At 40.2% G+C, this 25,552-nt stretch overlaps 1 protein-coding gene across 2 annotated transcripts in view; it reads left to right on the top strand.

Annotated features, from left to right (window-relative positions):
* Positions 1-11,284: 11,284 nt before the first annotated feature.
* Positions 11,285-25,552, top strand: part of Adgrb3 (adhesion G protein-coupled receptor B3) — a 737,533-nt gene continuing 723,265 nt past the window's right edge. For both annotated transcript variants that reach the window (XM_029468446.2, XM_021163961.3), the window contains exons 1-2: positions 11,285-11,901; positions 14,600-15,371. In XM_029468446.2, the coding sequence (XP_029324306.1) occupies positions 14,615-15,371 (757 nt within the window). In that variant the 5' untranslated portion in view covers positions 11,285-11,901; positions 14,600-14,614. The remainder of the gene's footprint in view (positions 11,902-14,599; positions 15,372-25,552) is intronic.

Genomic DNA, 25,552 nt, shown 5'->3' with positions numbered 1-25,552 from the left:
CTCAAGTGGGAGCCCACTACTTTCAAAATAATACAGAGAGTGAAAGACAAGGAAAACTCATTCAACTTTGGAACTTAGAGACCCTGGCAAGACCTTTCCCAGGAGAATTATGGGAACAAGAATGGAGTCCACTGAGAAATTTCAGAGAAGGGAAGGAGTAGAGTGAACGCAGTAACTGTTCTGAGGAAGATTCATTTTTAAAAGGAAATGTGAGATGCAGATTCCTGCTTTGAAGGTTTAAGATGTTTATTAGAACTATAAAATGTGTAAATCGATAAAAACAACCTGGAAATACTATTGGTATGAAAGTCATTAGGATTACGATCTGAGATGGCTCACCAAGTATAAGGGTACTATCCACCAAGCTGGACGACCTGTGTTTATTCCCTGGGACCCACAGTGGGATGAGAGAACAGATTCACTCACATTGTTCTCTGACCTTCACTTGCACACAGGGGTGCACCCCTCCTTCCCGTGTCAATGGATGCAATAAAAATAAATAATTTTTTAAAAAACTTGAGTAAGACTCAAGTTATTTGTGGAAGGATGACTTTGGAGATATGGGCAACTGTCTTCCTGAACACAGGAAGAAAAAACATGCTTAAAGACATAGTGACTAATTCTACTATGGAAAAGAAGGAACTCTCCCATGATGCTATCTTTTTGCTCTCTCTGAAGAACTAAGAAAAGTTGTAAATTACAATTAGTTATAAAGGAGGAGAAAGGATAAACTTCCATGGTAGAATGCATCCCCCATACCACAATACTACCAGAATAAAAAAGTTGAATAGCTCACAAGCAGCGTGGTGAGGCCATTTGGGCCTTTTGGTGCACAGGTATATCAGACTGTTTATGGATGCTCAGTGCATGTGTTCTTGATCAAAGAGGGCTGTTGCAAGTCTAATATCCAGCTAGAAAAGTATTATTATACTTTGGTGAAAATTGCTACATTATTTATTATAATCATGGGCATTGAATTCATGGAGTGCACATTAGCTATCTAATGATGCAGAGCAGATAATCCCCAAATATAGCAATTATAAACAAATATTTGGTTTCTTTTAGTTTTTGTAGGGCGGGAATCCAGGATCATCTTTGTTGGATGGCTTGGCTCCAAGTCTCATCTCTAGCTGCAACTTAGATATTAGACTTGTGGCCGTTTTCTCAAGATTTGTCTCAGGACTACTTCTGAGCTACTCGGAGGATCACCTTATGATCAAATTTAGGTATGTGTCTCTATAGGACTGCTAAGCTAACGCTGGTCAATTTAGCCAAGAAATGATCTATAAGAAAGGACTTCTTTGCAAGTTAGAAAATAGTTACTTTTTTGTGGTGATTTCCAACCCTTTTATACTTTAAATTTGCAAATGATGTCCCATTACCTTTGTTACATTATAGCTGACAGAAGCCACTTTCTAATTTTATCCTACATACCTGTTATTGCTGATAGAATGGGATTTTACTGTAACCAAAAATTGGTCTGAACAGGAGAGGACTAAGACCAGAGAGGACTCCCATGCAGGAGTAGATGAGAATAGGTGTGGAAAGTCAAGCTTGAAGAAATCTGACATTTTGGGGGGAAATTTGTAGTGGAAGTGAGAGACATTTGCAGTACATAAGTGGAATGGTTGCAATTATATCACCCAGAAATTTATCACTTCTTCTCTTCTAGTTTCCATTTCTTCTAAGATGCTGATGTAGCAATTTTCTCGTTTGAAATTGAAATATCCATTTTTGAAAGGAGGTGGGAGACTCAGGCATTGAAAGCCACTTAAGAGGATTCAAGGAGCTCAGGGAGGGGCAAGACCCTCATTTGTATTTCTCTTGTCTTACTGCTCATAAGACTTCAAGCATTGTGCTGAATAAGAATGGAGAAAGATGTCCCCGCCCCCCGGTTTTTTGTTTTTGTTTTTGTTTTGTACCTGGATAAGTGGCAGTACTGAGAAATGTACTTACTTAGGATAAGATTGGCTATAACTTCGACATGCAGCCTTCATGATGTAGAAATGTGTTTATGTATTCTTAGTCTACTCAGGGCTTTTCCTATGATTTGATGTTGGATTTTTGTCTGCCTTTCCATATTTATTGGTATGATAAATGGGTAATTTTTGGTCTTCTTGAGTTTGTTTTGCCAGACATTGAGGATATTCACCTCTATGTTAATAAGGGCTGTAGTTTTTGTTTGGTTTTTTATTATGATTATGATTATTATTACTATTACTATTATCTAATCAATTTTTACAGTTCAGTCTTCATCACCCTTCCAGTTTGTGCCTCCCCCACCTGACTGCTTTCCATCCCATACCTCCTCCCCATTTCCAAGAGGATATCCCCACCCCAACCTCACGAGGCCTCCCGACTCCCCAGGGCCTCAAGTCTATTAAGGGTTAGGTGCATCTTTTCTCAGAGGCCAGAACAGGCAGTCCTCCACTGTATATGTGTCTACTGAGGCTTCATATCTGCTGGTGTATGCTGCCTGGTTGGTGGCTCAGTGTCTGAGAGAGCTTAGAGGTCCAGGTTAGTTGAGAATGTTGGTCTTCCCATTGGGCTGCCCTCCTCCTCAGTTTTTCCCCAGCCTTTCCTTAATTCAACCAGAGGAGTTCCAGGCTTCTGTCCATTGGTATCCGCATCTGTACTTGATCTTAGCCAAAAGGCCGAGAAGCGATGGTATCCACATCTGACTCTTTCAGTTGCTTGTTGGGTCTCTCAGAGGACAGCCATGCTAGGCTCCTCTCTGCAAGCATACCACATTAGTAACAGTGTCAGGCCCCAGGGCCTTCTCTTGAGCTGGATCCCAATTTGAACCTGTCACTGGACCTCCTTTCTCTCATGCTCTTCTCCATTTTTGTCCTTGCAGTTCCTTCAGACAGGAACAATTCTGGGTCAGAATTGTTCATCCCTCACTTGATGTTCTGTCTTCTTGCTAGAGGTGTAATCTACAAGTTCCTCTTCCCCATGTAGAACACTTCATCTAAGGTCTCTTCCTTTGAGTCCTGAGAGTCTCTCACCTCCTAGGTCTCTGGTACATACTAGAAGGTTCCCGACCCCCACCCCCTACTTCATGAGGTTGCCTGTTTTCATTCTTTCTGCTGATCTTCAGAGTTTTACTCCTGGTCCCCACCCACCCAATTCCTGATCATGTTCCCCCCCTTGCCCTCCCTGTTCCCTCTCCCATCCAGGTGCCTCCCTCCCTCTGTCCCCATGATTGCTTGATTGCTTTCTTCCCCCTCCCAGTGGTTCTTTCGCTTGTTAATCTTCTTGAGTTCTATGGATTGTGTCCTGGGAATTCTGTATTTTTTTTTTTTTTTGGCTAATATCCACTTATTAGTGAGTACATACCATGCATGTCCTTTGTGGTTTGAGTTACATCACTCAGGATAATATTTTCTAGTTCCATACATTTGTCCGCAAAACTCATAGTGTCAAGATAATAATAATAATAATCTTAATAGCTGAGTAGTATTCCATTGTGTAAATGAGCCACATGTTCTATTTCCATTCTTCTGTTGTGGGACATCTTGGTTGTTTCCAGCTTCTGGCTATCATAAATGAGGCTGCTATGAACATATTGCCCCTGTGGTATGGTGGGGCACCTTTTGGGTATATGCCCAAGAGTGGTATAGCTAGGCCTTCAGGTAGATCTATTTACAATTTTCTGAGGAACCTCCAGATTGATTTCCACAGTGCTTGTACCAGTTTGCAATCTCACCAGTAATGGAGGAGTGTTCCTCTTTCTCTACATCCTGGCCAGCATCTGCTGTCACTGAGTTTTTGAGCTTAACCATTCTGACTGGTGTGAGGTAGAATCTCAGGGTCATTTTGATTTGGATTTCCCTGATCACTAAGGCCTTTGAACATTTCTTTAGGTGCTTCTCAGCCACTTGAGATTCCTCTGTTGTGAAATCTCAGTTTATTTCTATACCCCATCAACCTATCATTTTTTTCTTAATTGCAACAATAACAACAAAAAACCCTTTCATATAGTATATTATGATCATGGTTTTCTCTCCTCCAATTCTTTCCAGGTTATTCACTTTTTCCATGTCCTTTTTTTTTCTCCCTCTATCTTTATAAAGCAAAAAGACAAGCAACAATAATAAAATTCACACCAGTTAGAATCACAAACACACACAGAGAGAGAGAGAGAGAGAGAGAGAGAGAGAGAGAGACAGAGACAGAGAGAGAGAGAGAGCAAATCCCATAAAAATCTCAATGTCAGAAACTTTAATACACCAGTAAAAGACTAGTAAGACAAAAGTAAAATACCCAAATAAAGAAATGAGAGAAAAAGTTTACAAAATAACTGAGTTCTGCTCAGTGAGGATTTCTATTGCTATGACTAAAGGCCATGACCCAAAGGCAAGTTAGGGAGGAAAGGGTGTATTTGGCTTACATTTCCACATTGCTGCTCATCACTACAGGAGGTCAGGACAGGAACTCCCACAGGGCAGGATTCTAGAGACAGGAGCTGATGCAGAGGCCAAAGGAGGGGGCTGGTTATTGGTTTGCTTCCCATAGAACCCAGGACTACCAGCCAAGGGATGGAACAACCCACAATGGGCTGGGCTCACTCCATTGATCACTTATTGAGAACATGCCCTACACCTGGATCTCACGGAGGCATTTCCTCAACTGAGGCTCCCTCCTCTTTTGATGACTCTTGCTTCTGTCACATTAACACACAAAACCAGCCAGTCTAAGTTTGTTTTGTGTTGGTATTCTTGGTCATTTATTGTTGTGTGGGGGATCTCTCTTAAATACAGTTACTACAAATGGTGAGGCTCTATTGGAAAAATAAAAACTCTTTACCTATGCAAAAAGATGATCATTTAAAAATAGCTTCTTAGTTAGGGACAAGAGTTCATGTCTACTTCCCACTATTAGCACTGGGTCCACATCTGGCATGCAACTGTTCAGGCTTGTACCTGCTGCCATGGTCTCTGTGAGCTCAGTTACACAACATTCTTGTTGTGTCTGGAAGACAATGCTCCTTTAGAGTCATCCATCCCCTCTGGTTCTTACAGTCTTTCTGCTTCCTTTTCAGCATAACTCTCTGAACCCTCAGGCGAGGGGCCTGATGAAGGCTTTCCATCTAGGACTGAGTGTTCCAAAATCTCTCACTCTTTGTGTATTATTTACTTGTGGGTCTCAGAGTTAGTTCTTATGCAAGAGGAACCTTCTTTGTTGATGGCTGAGCAAGACACTGATCTCAGTACCAGCCTGGTGTGGCCACTCTATAGTTTTATTTGTGGGTTGTATGTTGGCTTTGATATCACAGTATTACTGGCAATGCAGGCAAAGATGTAGAAAAGTGGGAAAATGTGCACACTTCTTGCATTGATGTAAAACAGCTGTGGAAATCCGTGTAGCACAAACTCAAGATTAAATGATCAGAAACAGCAACAACAGGAATAATGTCCTGCATCTGTCTCCTACCCATCACTTCTGGGTATTAACTCAAAGAACTCAAGTTACCACATCAGAGAGATCCTTGCACATTTACAGTGCTATTCACAGCACCAAAATTGTGGGACCAGCTGTGGTGTCCAATAACAAAGGAGTAGATAAGGAAAGTGTATTATACTTGCATAACGAAAAATTGTAGCAGCCATAAAGAAGAAAATAGTCCCACTTGTAGGAAAATGGATGCAACTTGGGAAATCATATTAAGTGAATTAACTCCATTTGAGAAATAGAAAAACATAAATCATGTAAGCGTGATGAGAGTAGAAGTAAAACTGTTCAGGGAGACAAAGGTTACTAAGGGAAAAGTCGGACGTCGAAAGCGGATGGTAGGGTATTTTGGAAGGGCATGCTGAATTTACATTCCTTACTCAGATCAAAAAGCTCAGATCATGATATTTTATTGTTCACGTTTTAAAGTTGATCATGTACATGTGTGTGTGTGTGTGTGTATAGACAGAGATCAGGGTGCGTATGTAGAGATTAGATGACAACTTTTGGGAGTCAGTTTTCTCTTTCTACTAAGTGGCCTCTGGGGAATGGATGCTAGTTATCAGATCTGAGTGACAAGGGCTTTGCCTGCTGAACCGCCTTGCTTTTCCTAAAGGATATCTTCACATTAAAATTTACAATGAGTTATTACCAGAGACTATAAACTGACATTGATATTCTTTCAGAATGTTTTATTTATCAAAAATACATTAGTTATTGTAATTATTGTTATACATATACTGTAAATAGAAACTAAGCCTTTCCTTCCACTGTGTTAAACATGGTTGGCTGTAGACATATATATATGTCTACATATTCTAGGTTACTCTCAATATTGTTCTGTCTCTGCCCTTGCTTATTTCTTGTCTATAATACCTGAGTAATTACTGCATGTGATGCAATAACTCTTATTCTGCAATTGCTTTCAAGAAAGAAGGAAAAGTACAGGTTGACTTGACAAAATCCTTCCTCCTGCTGCTTAAAGAAATAAGCAGGCACAGGGGAGGGCAGACTTCCACAGGAGCACTTAGTTAGGTGGTCAGCTTGCTTAAGGCATGAGCTTTCGGGCATGGATTGGAGTCACTTCTGCTTTGGGAAGTCTCCTCTTTTCCACATCACCCTAGTAAAATACATTGGTCAACAAGGTTTGGCTTGGTGGAAGCTTTATGTTTTCTGTCGTCGGTGCTTTGTCTGGGAAGAACAGATCTTTGTTCACCTCTCACTAGGAAAACTTCAATGACACACACATTTCTTTACTTAGAAAATTTTACAAAAAGAGCACTCATCCATTCCCTTTCCTATAAAAGAAAATATTACAAAAACAGCACTCGTCCATTCCCTTTCCTAAAGAGGCCACAGCTTCATGTACAGTAAATGATGAATGCCCAATTCATGGTTAAAATAAAACATCTTACTTGTAGCAAATTCAACTTGCATAGATGAAGGAAGATAATGTCATAATTACAATAACTTTATACCAAACCAAACTGAACCAAAGCAAACCAAGCAAAAGATAAAACAGAAACAGAAGAGTAACTGGCAGAATAATTTTGGGGTAAGTTCACTTATCACTGAAAACTTGTATTCTGAGCTTTTAGGGTCCCTATTTTCTGTGTTACTTCTGCAATACATCTATGTGACAAGAACTGTAGCCTGAGTGCAATGAGTGAGACTAGAAATTGACAGGCAATGACTACCAGTGATTGAAGCTTCTTGTGTCATTATAATGGAAACGCTTATAAAACTGGCAAATAATTCAAGGAACCAGTGGGCTAATTAAACTCCAGTTGGTCCTAACACCCAGTTGGATGAGGCTTTACTGAGCTAACAGGAGAGATATCTTGTTGCATCTCCTGCCTCCCTAACTCCTATTACTTTCATCGCTTCATCCTGGTCTTTCTTTTCAGGAATGTCAGAGAAGAAAAGGACCAATATTGATATTGAGACTGACTCTTGCTTGGTTACTGAGATACTTTCTATTTAAGAAAAAAATTAATTTAAGGAAAATAATGAGGAGGAGAGGTAAATTGGTCAGTTTGTGGTAAACATATTAATTTTTAGCACAGCCATGCAAACTTGTAATATTTTAACATTGTATTATTTGATTATTTAAGCAAATGTTGATTTCAGCAAATCATGTTTAGAGTTTGTATCTCTGAAGATACTGACAAGAGAAGGAAGCAGATGAGGAGGAGAAGGCAGAGGAATAGGATTTGTTTCCAAATCTTGTGCATGCATCAGCAGAGACACTAATTACTGAAAAAAAAAAGTGTGGGATGAACAAAGAACAAACTATGTATAATGTATGCTTTAAAAAATCTTACTAGTAATGGTAAGTTACAAAATATAGAATGTGGGAATATAGTATTACCTAAAAGAGTATGTGAGAAAGGCCAAGCAAAAGCTTTTTGTAACATTGTGACTCCAAGGTTAAGAGCACTAGCTGATCCCGTGAGGGGCCCAGGTTTGGTTCCCACCATTCACTTGGCAGCGTATGAACATGTGTAACGCCAGCGTATGAACATGTGTAACGTCAGTTCTAGGGGATCTGATGTCTCTTCTGAGCTCTAAGGACTCCTGTATGCCTGTGGTGCACAGACATACAAGCCCTTCAAATAAATAAAAGTACTTTAAAACACCTTCTGAAACGGGTTACACACATTCTAGAACCCTCTAATTATTATTCGATGATAACTTGGCAGAAGAAACAGGATTATAAGTGATAATATAAGAGAATGGGCTTATTATCCAATGTAGAAAGTTTAAAGTTAGGGGAAAAGGTGAAGTAAAAACACTAGGCATGGAAACATTTTCTTGGAGTGACCTTAATAGAACAGGTAAATTATAGGAGACATATTGTGAAGATATTCAACTTTCAATAACCCTGACCAAGTAGAAGTATGGTGATGCTATAAAACAGTAGTTTAGATTTGAACGTGTTAGTACTGATTTCTTGATATTCCTTTTGAAAGTCAACAAGGATATGGAAAAAAAACTAGTTTTACAATTAATTTGATAGTGTTGGTGTGAAATACTCTTCTTGTCACAGATAAATGCTTTAATGTAACATTACAAACATGATAAAATGTAGTATTTACTATGTGTGTGTGTATTCACTTGTATATGCAGATTAGGAAATAGTGTATGCATATATATATATAAACACATATATGCATGTATCACAGGCATATGTGGGAAATGTGGGATACATACAAGGATATACATAGGCCCACATGAACTAGATAGTAAAAGTTGGTAATTATCATCTGAAGACACAGAGCTCACGGTGTACACTGGTTTGCCTTTTGTTATTGAGTCAATGACAGCAAAGCTTTCCCACGGAACTCCATGCAGGCACAAAACAATGTAATGCCTTCTTGGGTTGGCTTTGGACTGTGTTGTCAGGACCCAGAGACCAGTTTCTCCTTATATAGTCCCTCTTGTTATTCTTGATTGTGACCCCCCCTCGGCCCCCAGGAAGTCAGATGAGCCCCGGGTTACTGTAGTCGAGTGTCTTGCTTGGCATATTTATCATCTACAAATCATCTGCTATAAATATACCTCAGCAGGATCATCATCAGGCCAGCTCAGTAGCCTGCAGTTTATGAAGGTTATGGGAAACAGTGTGAAGGGTGAAGCGCTTTATTAAGAGTGGCTTTCCTTTCTGACCCAGCCCTGCATCCTGCTTGAATTAAAATGATTCTGAAAAAGACTGTTCCTTTCCATTAAGGATTAAGCCTTTTAAAATTGTCCCCCTAGGCTGTTTTTCTTACTCCATGCTGCTGTGACTTTAGGGATTTCTAAGAAACATCAAGATCACACTGCTAAATGATAATGTGAGAAGACACTACTGTGTGAGAATTATAACTATCCCTACATTATTTTATCTGTATGTACAAGCCATACAAAGTATTTTCTTATTCTCCATTTTATGGCACATTTACTGTGACTTCCCCCCCCCCGGTGAAATAACAGATTTACCCAAATGTCTTGCAAATATTGTGACCACTTTTACCCCAAAAGTTGAAATAAATGAAATATTTTCCTCTTTTATACTGCAGAATAGTCTTTTTAATAAGAAAATATGCTCACTATATACACAGTGTTTGGGATTTTGCATTTGACATATGAGAGCATTTTCTTTTCACATTCCCCTAAATGAATAAAAGCATTGTAATGAACCAGAAATGACACAAAACCAAAATGCCACCCAGGCTGCTTTCCCTGGTGATTTGTTCCTGGGAACATTGTTGAAGCCTGCTGGAAAGTGATTAACTGTTTCCCTTACAGGTTGTTACTTCAATGCTTGTCCTAAAAGAGAAAAGCCTTGAAGAGGGTCATTCTATTAATATGCAGTAAGATGTAAGGAGCCAAAGAGCCAATTTTAATATTTCAAACAATTCTGGTGCATAAAAGATCGTCAGTACCTTCCTGTTTTCATGATAGCCTTCCTTTGAAAATCCTGTTCTTGGCTATGCAATTGCCCCAGGGGAGAGGAACAAGAAGAGGAACAAAAAATGCAAATGAGGGAGTAGAGCAAATGATGGAAAATTGCTTCATTCAACTTCACCTGCCGCTCAGGCAACTCACCCTTAGGAGGACTCTGCCCAAATGCATTACCCATTATGTCTCCTCCCACCACATAAGCACACTATTCAAACACTTGTTTTGCAAACCACCAACCGCGTACACAAGTAGAGACAAAACTAGCTGGCGAGTGACCTGCATGTGCATGTGAAGTCTATCTGATGCATCTTCAGACGTCTGTACAAGAGGCAAAATAAACAGTAAATAAAACGGTGGAGTCGTGTAGAAATTTATCTTCCTTATCCCCCTTCTCAATGGACAACAAAGGTAGCTTTTCTTCATTTCTTCCCATCACTTACCCGAACTTCCTACGAGGGGAAACTTGACAAGGAATAAATACATTAAGAAGCCAGAACGAATCAAAAGTTTAGAACCGGCACTATTGTCCCAACGCCATGCTGAGAGCAGTTCAGGACGCCTGACCTCGGTAGCCTGCTCAGCGGTCCTGGCAAAGCCTCTTTCGTGACAGAACAAATAAGCTGTTAATTGCAGTCTGGCTGTGATTTTAAAAAACCAAAAAAAAAAAAAACAAAACAAAAAAACTGCACAACTATAGTTCCAGCCTCCAGCCTGAGGCAAAGAGCAGTGGGAGCTGAGTTGTGGCCCCTCAGCTGCAGACTGGATCAAGGCTAAATCCCGGTGCTGAAATGACAGCTCTCCCGCTGCGGCAGGTCCGCTCTGAAAGGCAGGAGACAGATGATCGAGTCCAGCGTTTACTTCCTACCCCTCCGAGTCGCCTTCCCGTCTCCGCGCCCCCCTGCCTCTCCTCCTGGGGACTTTCTCCTACACTTGGTGGCCACCAGCCTCAGCGGTGGGAACTGAGGATGCGAAAACCTCCCAGGCGCAGAAAAGATCGGTTTTCCAGACGTGTTTGGGTTTGAGTAGCAGGGCGCGGGCTCGGCTAGCGCCCCGAGGAGCCCGCGCCCGCCCGCCTCGCTCCCGCGCCCGTCCTCCCTCCCGCCCGCTCGCCCGCCCGTTCGCCCGCCCGCCAGCTCGCCCCGCCGCGGGGGAGGCCGGACTCTGGTCCCGGCGCTGCGCTCCGCCGGGGACGCGCGCACCCACGAGCACGCGCGCGGGAGGGTTGCCCAGCGGCGGGTGCGCGCCGAGGAACGCGCGGGCCCCCTTCGCGCGCAGCCCGGGGAGAGCGAGCGCCGCGCGCCGGCGCGCACGCCCGCCACACAGCTTTACTATCTCGTGCCCTCGCGCGCCTCCCTCCTCGCCCGGCATTCAAACAGCTTCCCGACGTCGCCAGCCCAGGATTTTACCCCCAGCTCCTCAGCCGCGCTCTGTCCATCAGTACCTGGCAGGGAGGAGGGCCGGGGAGGAGGGCGCACCAAGCAAGCAAAGGGTTCCTGCTCCAGCCTCGCCACCGGCCGGGAGCACTCCTGCCACCAGCCCACCGCCCAACACGCCGCCCCAGCCACCGCCGCCGGCCACTTCTCAGCGCTTTTTTGGCTTCTTGGCCAATCCGTTTGTTGCGGGGGGGTGGGTTTGGGAAAACACATCTGCGCTCTTTATCCACTTCCATTTTTCTGTTTGGTGTTTCTGTGGAGTCTCCCTTCAGGGGGCCTCTCCCCGCCTCTCCTTTGAAGGCTTCATTCACTTGGATAAGGCGCAAGGCTCTGGCCGCTGGATACCACCCCCCCCCCCCTATTATTTTTTTTTCCCTTTTTCCCTCTGCCTTTCGTTTGCATGCATTATTTTTTCCAATCATAAATCTTAATATTTGAAGCTGAACCGGGGGGAAAAATGGGCAACGGTGATTGGGACCGAAGGGGAGTCTCTCCATCACTGTTGTTGGGACGTGTGCCTGTTCTGGTGTCTTAGATCAAGAGCCTCCCGGAGCTTTCGGAGTGGAAGGTAAGGAAAGGGGCCTAAGGGTCACCTCTGTCTTCTGGGGGGTCGCCCGGAGAAGCTCGGGCTCAGTTTTGGGGGATGGAAATCAAGGCTGTTGCTGGAGGATGGCAAGATTCTGAGCTTACTAAAACGCCGCAGTTGAAAAGTTAAGAGAAGTCTGTTTTTGAAGAGGTGTGCTGGATGGGAAGGAATAGGGAGAGAGACCCAGAAAATCTAGCAACTCGTGCGTGATTGAGGTAATTTTAGCGGGGGCGGAGGGGGGTAGGTTAAAAGGAAGTTAGGATAGAGTAGGATTGGGTCTTCTGTTGGGGGAAAAAATCAGTGGAGTGATGGCGCCGTCTATGTTCGGCTAAACTAAAGTGTCACCCAGAAGATCAGTTTGAGAATAGCTAAACTCAGTGCTGGTTTGCCTCTCAGAAAGAGCCAAATAAATAAATAAATAACTACAACATCCTGGAGCCCTCAGTGACCATCCCTTAGGCAACCTCTGGCCCTTATTTTTTCCTTAGACAGATATACGGTTGTTTGAACAGGCCCTGCAGTGGGGGTGGGGGCAGTTCAATGATTCATATTTCTTATTATATAGAAACAAACAAGACTTCGTACCCCAAGAATGGTTAAAAATAAAGAGCGTTGCATGAAGGGTGGAAGAGAGATGTGAAATCAGCTCTTCCCCTCTCTTCTAATCACTGATAAGCACACTATTGCAGACATCCACTGCCAAATAAATGGAAGCAGAAATACCGATTTTTTTTTTAAGAAGGAAAAGAAATACGACCTCCTTTTGAGTTCCTGATTATAAAATGAAGCCCCCTTTCATGGTTGGAATTCCTAATTTAGACACTTACTGTCACATCGGCTTTCAACGCCTACACTCTATCCTGAAGAACACTGCGCAGACCTGCATTGCCTGCAAAGTGCTACAGCGTGCGCACACACACACACACACACACACACACACAAGACTTGTTCCCATTTTTTAAAAACACACTTAACCTCTCAACTATCATTACCTTTATTTATTTATTTATTTATTTATTTCAACTGGAAAAGGCATTACTCAGTGAGCTGTGTGTTTGGAACAGAAAACGCTATTCTGATAGTCCTATCATCTCTGGGTTTATTTTAAACTGCTGTTATATAGAGATTTACAGTTGGGGCTGTTTTGGCCTCTGTCAAGACCTAGTGTTTGAATCATACTCTGTAAAATGCAGCTCTGTTCAGGGACTTTGGTCCCTGGATTGGGAGTGCATGTGTTGCTGTGTTATGCAATGGCAAAGAAGAAGGTTGTATGCTTCAGTTCAGAGAAGACCAGACAGAGAAGGCATGAAAACTCTGAACAGTCTCTATGTCTGTCTGTCTGTCTCTGTGTAGAGAATGGTGGAGGAGACTTCAGTTTAAAGCCTTTTAAAATGAACTTGATGTCACTTTTATCAGTTTAAAGGCTGAACAGCAACAACAAAAACAAAAAGCATTGTCATTCATTCTGAGAAATAACTTTCTAAAGGTTAAAGATGAAAAATTTAAGTTATTTTGGGATTAATAACTTATAGAGGTAAATATAATCAAGGATGCTTTGGTTGTGCAAAGCTGGGGCAAAAATCAATGTAAGAAGAACAACCTGGAACACTTGTTAGAAAGGCAGGGATTCGGCAACTGAAGTCGGCCAGGGAACAAACACAATGCTAGGATTTTTCATGCACTATGTGTAAATCCCAATTTATAAGCGATGACTCTTACTTAAACCACCATAATTTGGAGAAACATAGCCTAGGCAAGCTCAGTGACTGCAGTTCTGGGATCCCCCACCCCCGACACTGCCTTTGGATACAGATACTAATACAGCGATCCACTTTATGCATCCCAAGAGGGCATGGCCTATGAAATGCTGCCTGAAATCTCACACTTAGTGGTGATGCCGAGCATCAGGTCTTTCCGGTCCATCTACCCATCTATGCCCTCTCCCAGATGACTCCTTCAAAATCTGACGAGTCCCCACAAATTCCCAAGTGGTTTTTTTTTTTTTTTTTTTTTTTTTTTTTGCACAGGAATGTCTCACCAGTTCACACAGTGGCCCCTGCAAAGGCAAGTAGGGGCATTTGGGAGATGATGTTCCATCTGGAACGAATGATCGTCTTTGCTTTTAAAGCTGTGGCTGTAATTTACCACGATTACTTCTCACAGTCCACAGAAAAGGAATAATTCGATGACAGCTGCTTCCAGATTATCAGGTTAGATTTCGTGTGATGCTGTTTACTGCAGGCAGAAGACTAGGGGAGAGGGAAGGTTCTGGAGCTTGAGTCAGTATCTCAGCAATTAACATGCAGGTTATTGCTACTCAAAAACAAAAAAAACAAAACACCATGTTTTCCCACTTCACTTGATAGAATGATAATGGATGTGCAGGAAATCCTGGTGGATGAATTAGGACATAACTATTAATAATCTATTAAATGTTATTTTTAAATTGAACGGTGAGAACTTGTCCATCACCACCAACCACGTGAGGGCGCTCTTCACACAGCAACTGATAATTTCCTGGCGTTATAAAATAAAAATCACCTGCCCTTCTTTTTTAAAAAGGGCTTTTTTTTTTTAAACGGAATTCTTGAAAACAGCTGGCAGAAATATTGAAAGTGTTTTGTTTTTTCAATGCCTGTGGTCGTCTACTTGCGTCTCACTTCCTTTGCCATTCTTACAGGCCAAATGACATAGGATGAAGGCTGTTCGTAACCTGCTGATTTATATATTTTCCACCTATCTCCTGGTTATGTTTGGATTTAATGCTGCCCAAGACTTCTGGTGTTCCACTTTGGTGAAGGGAGTCATTTATGGATCCTATTCTGTAAGTGAAATGTTTCCCAAAAACTTTACAAACTGCACCTGGACGCTGGAAAATCCAGACCCAACCAAATATAGCATTTACCTGAAATTTTCCAAAAAGGACCTTAGCTGCTCTAACTTTTCCCTTCTGGCTTATCAGTTTGATCATTTTTCCCATGAAAAAATAAAGGATCTTTTGAGAAAGAACCATTCCATAATGCAACTTTGCAGTTCCAAGAATGCTTTTGTTTTTCTACAGTACGATAAAAATTTTATTCAGATACGCCGGGTATTTCCAACTGATTTCCCAGGATTACAGAAAAAAGTCGAAGAGGATCAGAAATCTTTTTTTGAGTTTTTGGTACTGAACAAGGTGAGCCCGAGCCAGTTTGGTTGCCATGTCTTATGCACTTGGTTGGAAAGCTGCTTAAAATCCGAAAATGGGAGAACAGAGTCTTGTGGAATTATGTACACAAAGTGCACGTGCCCCCAGCACTTGGGAGAGTGGGGAATAGATGACCAGTCCCTGGTTCTGTTAAATAACGTCGTGTTACCCCTGAATGAGCAGACGGAGGGTTGCCTGACTCAGGAGCTGCAAACTACTCAAGTCTGCAATCTGACCAGGGAGGCCAAGAGACCACCCAAAGAAGGTAAGTGTCCAGAGGCAGGGGGAGTGGGGCTTGGGGCTGGGGAGGCTTTGCATGGAAGTAACCCTTTCTGGTTCACTACTTCAGCCTACTCTTTGCTCCTTTATCTTGTCAACTTTGGAGTGACTTGAATATGTGGTCTTCTCTGTTGCATGGCTCTTAAGTGAGCTTCAGCCTTCATGATTTTAGAGGCAAGCAGAGGAGATAGGTTGCTTAGCAATGTGCTGCAGAAGTATGGGTAGAGTATTCAAGGGAAGAGAGAGATAGAAATGAGACCTCAGTTGTGTTGGGGGTTGGTAAGGAGGAAAAAATGTGCTTTTATTCAGGCTCCAGGTCAAGAAATCTACATATGATCCAAATGTGAAGTGGAAAGGCAGACTTCTTTCTGACCATGTTCAGCAAATGCTTTCCTCTCTTTCTTTCTCCTGGGCCTTATCCTCTCTCTTCCTGACTCCAGGAAGCACTCAACAGAAACCCTTTATAGACTCAGTGACTGCCTGTCACTGCAGTTATGAAAGACCAATTTCTCCCAGGTCTTTACTTTTGTGTAGAGTACAGTAAATCCCAGTGCACACTCCTTGGCCCGTTAAGAGAAAGAGGTTGGAAGCCAGAGTCCCTGGTTTTTCTGCCTCTGAAGTCACCAGCGGACAGGAGGGCTTGGTGGAAAGTAAAAGTGCATCCACATTTTATGATCCGAGTTCCCTCCTGCAAGTCTTTCCTTGCTGCTTTCTTTTCCCTTTGCTGATAACTTGGGGGGGGGGGGCAGTGCTGGGCAGGGAGAGAGAATGTCTCAGAAATGAGCTAATTGGGGGAAAAAACAGTACAATGGAAATGCAAAGGAAGACTCCCAAGTATCAGTGACTTTGTAGATTTTTCCCATCCTCAGAGAGGGAGCTAGCAGGAGATTTGAGATTGTGGAATATTTTTAATCATGCAAGAAAGCATGGCACATTTTGAGAAAAATGACTTTTGCTTGGGAGGTTAATAGCTATGCTCCATTTGTTAGAGGACAGAGCCAGTACATATTCTTGCTTGTCCCCTAGCCCTGCAACCGGAGAGTGTGTTGATTTCTTATGCAGGAAATGTTTTCTGATCTCCACAAAGATCCCAGTCTGTGAAAAGGGACAGCCAAGCTCCAGTCCCTCTTTCCTCTCCCTCCCCCAACAGAAGTTGCCTTTGTGGCCAATATAAAATTGACACGTTGTTGGAGAATTTTCTTTAATGGTAGCCAAGGCTTTGTAGGAAAGTGGAGCCAGCAAGAGGAAAGGGGGTGGGGATGGGCAGAGGAGCCTCGACAGCTTAATGCTGTTTCTCTGCTGGCTGAAATTAGGGGGAGGGGAAGTATGGAAGAGCAATGCCACCAGGGGGGAAAAAGTTACAGAATAAGTGGAGGGCAATGGCAGCCAGGAAGGGGCGGAAACCTCCACAGGTCAGTGTTTTCACCAACAGCTGTGACTGAAGAAAACAAAGTAGTTTTAAATTACAGGAGTTCTTTTCTCTAGTAAAAATCCCAGTGAAGCACTTACAACTGCAGGGATGGTATTTAACACCATTTAAAACTCATTAGTGTCCCCTGGAATAAGAAGTACAATACACACGGAAACTGTGATGCCACAAGCTGGCTGGAAAAAAAAAAAAAAAGAAGACATTACCATCAGAAGCTCAGCTTTTTCGTCCTCTAAAGGACGATTGTAAATGTATTTCTCCAGTGGTTCCAATTTGATAATCAACCTGACTCCTGATCAGATCAAAAAGTAGATCAGATCTAGTTTTGCAGCCCCTATTCAAAGGCAAGTGACAGGAGGAAAGTTGTGAGCTCATCGTGCGTGCTTTTCAGGGATGTTTGCTGGTGGCGAGCATGGGATGCACAGAAGCTGCATGAGACGCACAGTTGATTTGCACATGCGTGGGTTGTAGGCATTGTGTTTGTAAAGCATTCGGGAAAAGACATATTTCTTGTTGTTAGTCAGCTGTAAGAACGAGAAGGAAAGTCTTGCGTAGGCAAATACATGCTCATCTTGAAATGTTATAATGTTAAGGGAGCCAAACTCCTAAGTTTACATCATAGGGAAGATTTTCATTCTGTAGCAATAAAATCACACAGCTATATTGTTTGTTGTCTGAATTTGGGCTTTTTAATCGTCTAGGTGGCTGGAGTGAGTTAGAAAGGCGAGGACATGCAGTTCCTCCTGACAGGTTGTAGGTAGTGCATTTTAAAGTAATTCTCATAAAATATGTATGATATCCTTCCTTATCTCATTCAAAGAAGATCTTTTTGTTTAGGATGCATAGGTGGAAAAGAATGTGAAAATGTAGACTCTTAATTTTGTACCACTTTGCAAAGTATATTAAATCTTAAATATTTTATATATAACACAAAATATTATGTTAAGTATGATGAGGTTAATAATTATATGCTGAATTGTTGATTACATTGAAGTCAGGGGTTCTTCATTTTATGCCATTACTTGTGATTCTATTTTATAATAATGAAGATCAAAATTTTCACCTGCATTTGTTTAATTTGATGATCATATTTTCTATGGAAACTCTTCAACTCAGATGGAGATGGAGAGAGAATTAATACAACGCCACAGCAGTTTTGAACTTCCCTTCATTCACTGTGTAGGGAGTGACTAAGCATTCTCTTGAGCAGGTCTACCTGGATTATGTCACAGAGATGGTTTTGTATGGTATTGGTGTTTGTGACAAAGGTGTTCCAAATGTTGACTATCCTCCATGTGCCCACTGTAGTTACAAAAACAGAGTTAGCACAAAGAGTAGGTTCTCTACAGTGGAAGTCTACTCCAAGAGATGATTTATACTAAAATGTTACTCATTAACATGGAGAAATCATGACTCTTTCTAGTGATATCAGCGATTACAGACTATGAAGCCAAGCAATGTGCTCCATTAGCAAATCTCGCCTGAGTGTATTTAAGAACCTTCTTATTAAAGTTGTCTCTGACAGAGTTGGGGGTGACATCTGCTCACAGAAAGTTGCCTGTCATTCACCTTGGTTTATTTATTTATTTATTTTTTAAATCATAAAAACTAATTCTAAAAAGTGACTCTTAAACACAATTATTTGAGAGTTTATATAGTATTTGCTTTTTAAACTATATATCATGGACACACATGCATTTATACATATATATATTTACACATGTATAAAATATATTTAAATACATATATTTAAATGAATAACTATAAATTATATATTTAATTATATATTATATAAATTAAATAAATATAAATATAGATAAAGACATATGTACACACATATATATGTATATATATACATATATATTTATATATACATACATATTTAATGACACTTAACAATGGTATTCACCTGATTTTCCAATGGAATTTTGGGAACAGAGCAGTAGTTCTTGGAAAATCATTTTCACATTGTTTTACATTTTCAGTAACATGCTTTGTAAGTGAAGATGTCCCCGGACTATATAGTTAGAATGGGCATTTTAGCATGAGCTCTTTTAATCTGACATACTTTTATACTGAGTCATTTATACTGACAGTATTGAAACATTTTGGGCAGAAGAATTTCAGAGCAGAATGTCCAAGTCCTATAAGGATTCTTAAAGGAACCTTTGTGTGCTGCTAATATCAATGGCTCTCCTTATGTGAAGGGGAATCAGGATCCCTGTATAGATTCCAGGAAATGTGTACACACTCACTCATTTGTCTTTCAAGCCTGGTATGCTAATCCTGAATACTCTGGCTCCCAAGGAAAGATTCACTGTGTGACTGTGTAAACTCTAGGTAATTGTGTGTGTGTGTGTGTGTGTGTACATGTGTATACTTATAATCTTGAGGGATTTTCATTTCTGGCATTCTAAATCTTTCTTCTCCTGCTCTATTTGCTGTTGCATTATTTCTTCCTTCTTATTCCCCTTGGCTCTTGACACTCTTGTGAACCTAAGTGCTCTCATTGCATCTTCCTCATGAGGGGATATGGTGCATTCATCTTTCCCTGAAGAAACAGGCACTGAGATTTGCTGTGTCTCTTGCTGTTTTCTGCAGCTCCTTGAAAACACTGTAGTTTTGCTCTGGCATCTAACCACTTGCAGTATGATTTCTCCATCCACATTTCCTTCTTCTTTGCCAGATTTTGGGTTGAATAAATGGTCTGGAATTTTGACATTGTAGCCCAATCTTAACAGGATTTCAGTTGACTATGGGTTGAAATGAACATTAAGAGAATAAAAGTATAAATTTCTAAAAAGGAAATATATTGATGTATTGATTGTAGTCTAAAGACAATTGGTGGATCGACTGGGGAAACAGACACAGCTTACTTTCCCTTCTGGGAGAAGGTGCATGCCATCCAACCTTTTTCCAATTTTATTAATGCATTGTTGATGTCAGAGACCTAGCTCCGATGTGCTCAAATAATGTATTGAAAAAAGAAAACATCAAGAGTATTCGCCATATTCTTTTGGAAATATGAATGAACCTTCTTCATTAGAAGATACAGCGTATACATGCAACTTGATAAATATGACCATCTAGAACAGTGGTTTGGCGGGTTAATGACCCTATCACATGATTCTTCAAAGACCATCCAAAACTACAGATATTTATATTACAATTCATAACAATAGTAAAATTACAGGCATGCTGTAGCAACAAAAGTAGTTTTACGGTTGGCAGTCACCACAACATGGGAAATCATATTGAAGGGTTGCAGTATTAGGAATGTTGAAAGCCACTGGTCTAGAAAGTGACCATGATGATGATAATGATTATGAACTTGGTACTTTTCTCTGCTCACATCTCCATGTTTCTCTCTTCTACCCCCTGTGCAGTCCGAATATTTCCCAAATCTTTCCTTGTACTGTAAGCTCATGCAAAAGGCCTGTTTACTTTTGTGTAGTAACTTTTGGCTAGCAACTATACATATTTGTAGTGGCAGAATATTACCTAAAGTGAAGGCCTAGTCAAACAAAATGTTGATTTTTTTTCTCCCCCTTTTTTCAATTTTAGACATTTGCCCATATAGGAAAAACTTCGCATATGCAATGCTTACAAACAAAAACTCTTGCAATGTGATTTTGTTAGTAATTGCTTCATCGTATTAAGAGACTTGAAACTCAAGTGAAGTGTGCCTAGGTGTTATGGATGCTCACAGGAGGCAGGCAGTTGTGGTTCAGTGGGTCTTTGTGAGTGCCACAGATAAATCTACTAACCGTAGAGATGCTCCAATCAGAAGTAGGCACTTGGCTTCACTAACCTTTGGGCTCCATGAATCCTTTCATTTACTCTTGTTTCCGAGTTTAAGGGGATTCAACTGTTATTCATTTTGCAAGATAGCTATTTTGTGAAATACAGTTTCCTTTAGAGGTACCCTGGTATGTGTTGCCTGGAGAAGCCAACTGGCTCTTGAATCAAGAATTAGAGTCACTAAAAATAATAAACCTTTTTCTGGCTTAGGAGATAGCTTAGTCAGTAAAATGGTTGTTATAGAAGACCTGAAGTTATTCAAAGAATCCTAATCCAAGGGCAGGTTTGGTAGGCTGCTTCATAAATCAAGAACCATGGAAGTGGATATCAAAGGATTCCCAGCCTACCTGGTGAGCTGCATGCTAATGAGAGATGCTGTGTGGAAAATTATAAAAGATGGTAGCTAGCTTGATGAGTAAAATCTGAGGATGGCCATCGTATGCATGAGCACATGAACCTCCCCCAAATAATCACACACACACACACACACACACACGCACACACACAAACATACTTCTCTTTTATAAAATAGCATGCTCTGGGCTGTCAGATTATGAATCCAAAAGATCATGAAGCTATCATTGGATCTGTCCTTTGACATAAATTGATTTCACTCTGTATTATTTATTTCTTCCTAGATTCATAAGAACTGGTAACACTTATTGCTCAAAATATAAGAAAAAATTTTACTGAATATAAAAATATGTAATGAGATTAATGATTGCACAGTCTAGTTTTTATCAATGTGTATGAAAACCTCTTAATTGAGTTTACCAATGTTCTCATTTCATATATCTGAGATATATTTTCTTCTTCCAATAACAGAGATATGTTAATTGTTGTAGGTATGTTACTTCACTGAACAGAAAGTAATAGTTTGGTATGTATGGACCTGAGTCAAGGTTCTTACTCAGTAACCTTGGTAAGAAACTAAGCCTGAGTCATCAATAAACCAGAAATTCCACCTATGTTAATGGAGCTGGATTTAGTGAGATTGTGCCTGGCAGTACTTAATGCATTTCTCGAGTTATATTAGAATGTCAATACATGTTAGTATTTTTCCTCTCTTAGGCTTCTCCTCCATTTGGTGGTTCAAAACAGTTTTACTTTTTCTCCACGAAAACACATATAGTTCAGAGATTTATCACTCTTGTAAAGTGTTCTTATAATGCAATTAATAAAATATCCTTATAAGTGTGCGCAATAATATGGGCATGATAACTTAAGTCCAAGATAAGTTGGCCCCCAGGGTCAACTGAATTTGCCCAGTAGTTGACGTTTTCATTACTGTTGCTGCCTTTGTTTTTACTTTTCCTTAGGAGAGCTGAGCTCACACTCTTCCCTGTTTCTTCTTCCTAGAAAGATGTAGAGGATAAACTAGGCAAAGTGATACTGCCTAAAGTGTCAGGCAGGCTGTGGCTGGGGCATCAGCTGCCATCTTGCTCTGTCTCTCTGTGTGTGTGTGTGTGTGTGTATCTGTGTGACTGTATTTGGGTGTGTATATTCGTGGCTGTGTGTTGGTATCTGACTGTATGCGTGTATGTTAAAAGAGTAACACCATTGGTTTAGAATCAGTCTTTCCTTGGTGTATTTGCTGATGCACAAATATTTATTTCTGGATCAGGAGTCTAAGTTCTAAGTTGCAATGTGTTGTGTGTGTGCGAAATTCTTATTTTATTGAACGTATCCATGTAGAGAAAACAAACAAACAATGCAAAACAAAGTAAAAAGAAGTATGCTGGAAATTTTAAGAAAGGTTTTTATTTTTTCTGTGTGGACATAGTTGAAGTTTCTGAATAAACCAAAACAAAATTCAAACAGATGCTGTGCAGTGTAATGTATAATATGTAGCAAGGGTAGTTGCTCTCCATTTCAATGAGTGATCCATTAGCATGTACAGTGCAGAAGTAAACTATGCATTAGAGTCGAAATAATTTTTCACTGGGACATAGTTCAGTTAAGGCTTAAACATCTGCTCATAGTAAACTTGTTCTTTTCAGTTTTAGTAGTTTTATTGTTCTTTTTTTTTAATATATATAGCATCAATATGTTCTATTTTTCTAGTTGTTTTTGTTATCTTTTAAATTTTTATTGTTATACATTCAATTAAAAGATTCTCTTTAAACAACTGAGGTGTTTGAAATCCCTTTAAAGTTTTACTCTCTGAATAACCATAGCAAATTGATAATATTTTAGATTGTGATTTAAGGATTTGAATTTGTCTATAAATTTAAGGCATTTAGTAAAATACCATTAAGCCTTATGAGTTTGAGTACATTTTGAAGTAGATGAAGAAATGACAGCATTTTTAGATTTCTATATTGATGGAAGTATGACTAATACTTCTAATAGATCAACCCAGAGGTGTATGACTCATCTTGGGCAGGAACGCTGCCCTTTGGATATCTTTGCTTATAGGCAACCAAGCATTTAAGTTAAATTGTTTCCAAGTATTTTAATCTTTGCTGCATTATACAAAATGAAGATTATATTTGGACCTTTGCCTCGCAAAAGAGTTCTCTTCAATTGCCAAAGGATTCTCTTCATATCTGTTTTAAATCATTTAGAAAAAAATATATGTCTGTCGGAATCTCTTTCAACAAAGAATGAGCTGTGTTAACAGAACAGTGAGCTATGCACCTCCCAACCCCTATTTTTTTACATATTGATATATCAATAAGAAAGCAAAGTATAGCTTGTTTTAGTATTGATTTAAGATTTTGGAATTTTCTTAAAGCAAAATTTTAAAGTGTCTGTATGATTCTGTTGATTTACCCTTTAAAATGTGGTCAAAACATTCTACCATTCAGAGAATAACTTGGCTAGCTACCTAGTTATTAAAGAACAATCATTTATCTTAAGTTAGTAAAGAAAGTTCACCAAATAACAAATGCATACACAATAGAACTTTACAAATCAGCCAAATAAACAGCGGTCTTTTCCTAGATCATAAGTGTTTGCTATCACTTTTGTATCCCCTGTCCCCCTACTTAGCTCAAACTAGAGTCATGGGAAGAGGAAACCGAGGGACTATCTCAATCAGGTCGGACTGTGGGCATGTCAATAGGGCATTTGTGAGTGTGTGTGGGTGTGTGTGTGGGTGTGTGTGTGTGAGAGAGAGAGAGAGAGAGAGAGAGAGAGAGAGAGACAGAGAGAGACAGAGAGAGACAGAGACAGAGACAGAGAGACAGAGAGAGAGAGAAAGGGAGGTGGGGGTTGATGATTGACTGAGGGCCCGGCATACCCTGGCCAATGTTACCTCTAGACAGGCAACCCTAGTTGCATAAGAAACCAAACTAGACGAACCATAGGTAGCAAGCCAGTCAACAACGTTCCTTGAGATCTTCTGTCTCCATCTTCCTGCTTCAAGTCCTGCCTTGACTTCCCTCAGTGATGAACTATTGCCCGGAAGTATGAGATGAAAAACATCCTCCTGAAATTTTCTCCCAGTGTTTCCTTTAAGGAGATTTAAAAGAAAAAAATATGATAAATTTTTGGGAAAATATCCATTTAATTTCTACACTTGAATCTCTAAAAATATTACTACTTTAATTTCCATCATACATTTTTAAGGTTCAAATCTCTTTGTTTAAGAAGTAAAGGGTGTAAGCGTTCCATGTATATAAAGAATACCACTAAACCTCCCAGGCACGAAGTGGCAGCTTGCAGGGTTTTACTGCAGGCATTGCTTACTTGGGCAATGACTGTGTAAGGTGAATGCTATTTATACTAATGGTGTGCAGCCTACATATCATTGTGTGCCTTTTACTTAATCAGTCAAAGAAACAAGAATGTAACCGGATAAAATGCAATGTTCAGGAACATGGTGATAGTTGTAATGGTTTCTCAGTTCTCAGAGCACCGGAATCTAAGTCTCACATTCTCCACATGGTATAGCTCTTTCATCATTGACCAATTAATAAAATCTTCATTTTCATAAAAATGTAATGGAAAGATTGTTTCAGATCAACACAACTATTTTCAGGATATGCATCTAGTAACATCTAACAAGAAAGAGCATGGTCATGCAGACTATTTGATACCCAGTCAGGACAAGGATTAGAATATGATTTATGATAGACTGCTGTGACTGATTCCGTGGGTCTGTCTTTTAGGTTACTGTTCTGTTTTGGTATGTATTAAGAAAATTTGATGACTTACTTAAATATAGTTTTTCTATCATTTTGAGTCTAAGCTTATTATGTTTAAGAGAACATGTCTCATGTTCATTTTGTCTGTTTGTCTAGGTGTCCTAAAATGATCTATCTAGTACTTTTAATTTGTTGTTAGTATCTTAGGAAATCTGTGCTTTGGAGAAAGACTGCATATTCATTCATTCATTTATTTATTTATCTATCTATGTTACCTATGGGTGCCTTGAGGAATAGCTACTTTGAATGGGGAGATTAGGGAGGTGAGGGGGTGTACTCTTTGTTCCTGGTTTGGGTGTCTTTGGGTTCTCCATGCCCAAATTGAAGGTTGTAGTGACTGTTGGGATTGGCAAACAAAGTCAAATAGCTTCAAGATTTCAAAAGGAAATGAAATGGCTAGAAGATGAAGTTAGTTCTAACCTGATGTCATTGAGAAAATGGAAAGATAGAGCGGAACCAGACTTTCAGGTGGTGGTAATTCGTTTTATTTGGCAGATTGGTCTCATGGCAAAAACAAGACCCATAATTCCTAAGCTTCATTGTTATGTCCAAAAGTGACAATAAAACTTCAAGTTTTTCCTAAAAGTTTAATAAGAAATATTATATTTGTTTTTTTTCTTTCTTGTCTATCCATTACCTACTATTCTTATGTAGAAAATAACCAAAAAAAAAACCAGAAAATAATTTATTTTTTGTGTTGTAAACTTATTCATACAGCTTTATGAAATTTTGTGAAATAGAATCCACTGGAGATTGGGAAAATATTTTTAAGTTGCCTACACAAAA

This window comes from Mus caroli, unplaced genomic scaffold (assembly GCF_978045245.1).
Source record: "Mus caroli unplaced genomic scaffold, Mus_caroli_1 scaffold_1, whole genome shotgun sequence".
NCBI classification, from domain to species: domain Eukaryota; kingdom Metazoa; phylum Chordata; class Mammalia; order Rodentia; family Muridae; genus Mus; species Mus caroli.
Note: the sequence above shows the minus strand (reverse complement) of the source record. Positions and strands in the feature narration are given on the sequence as shown.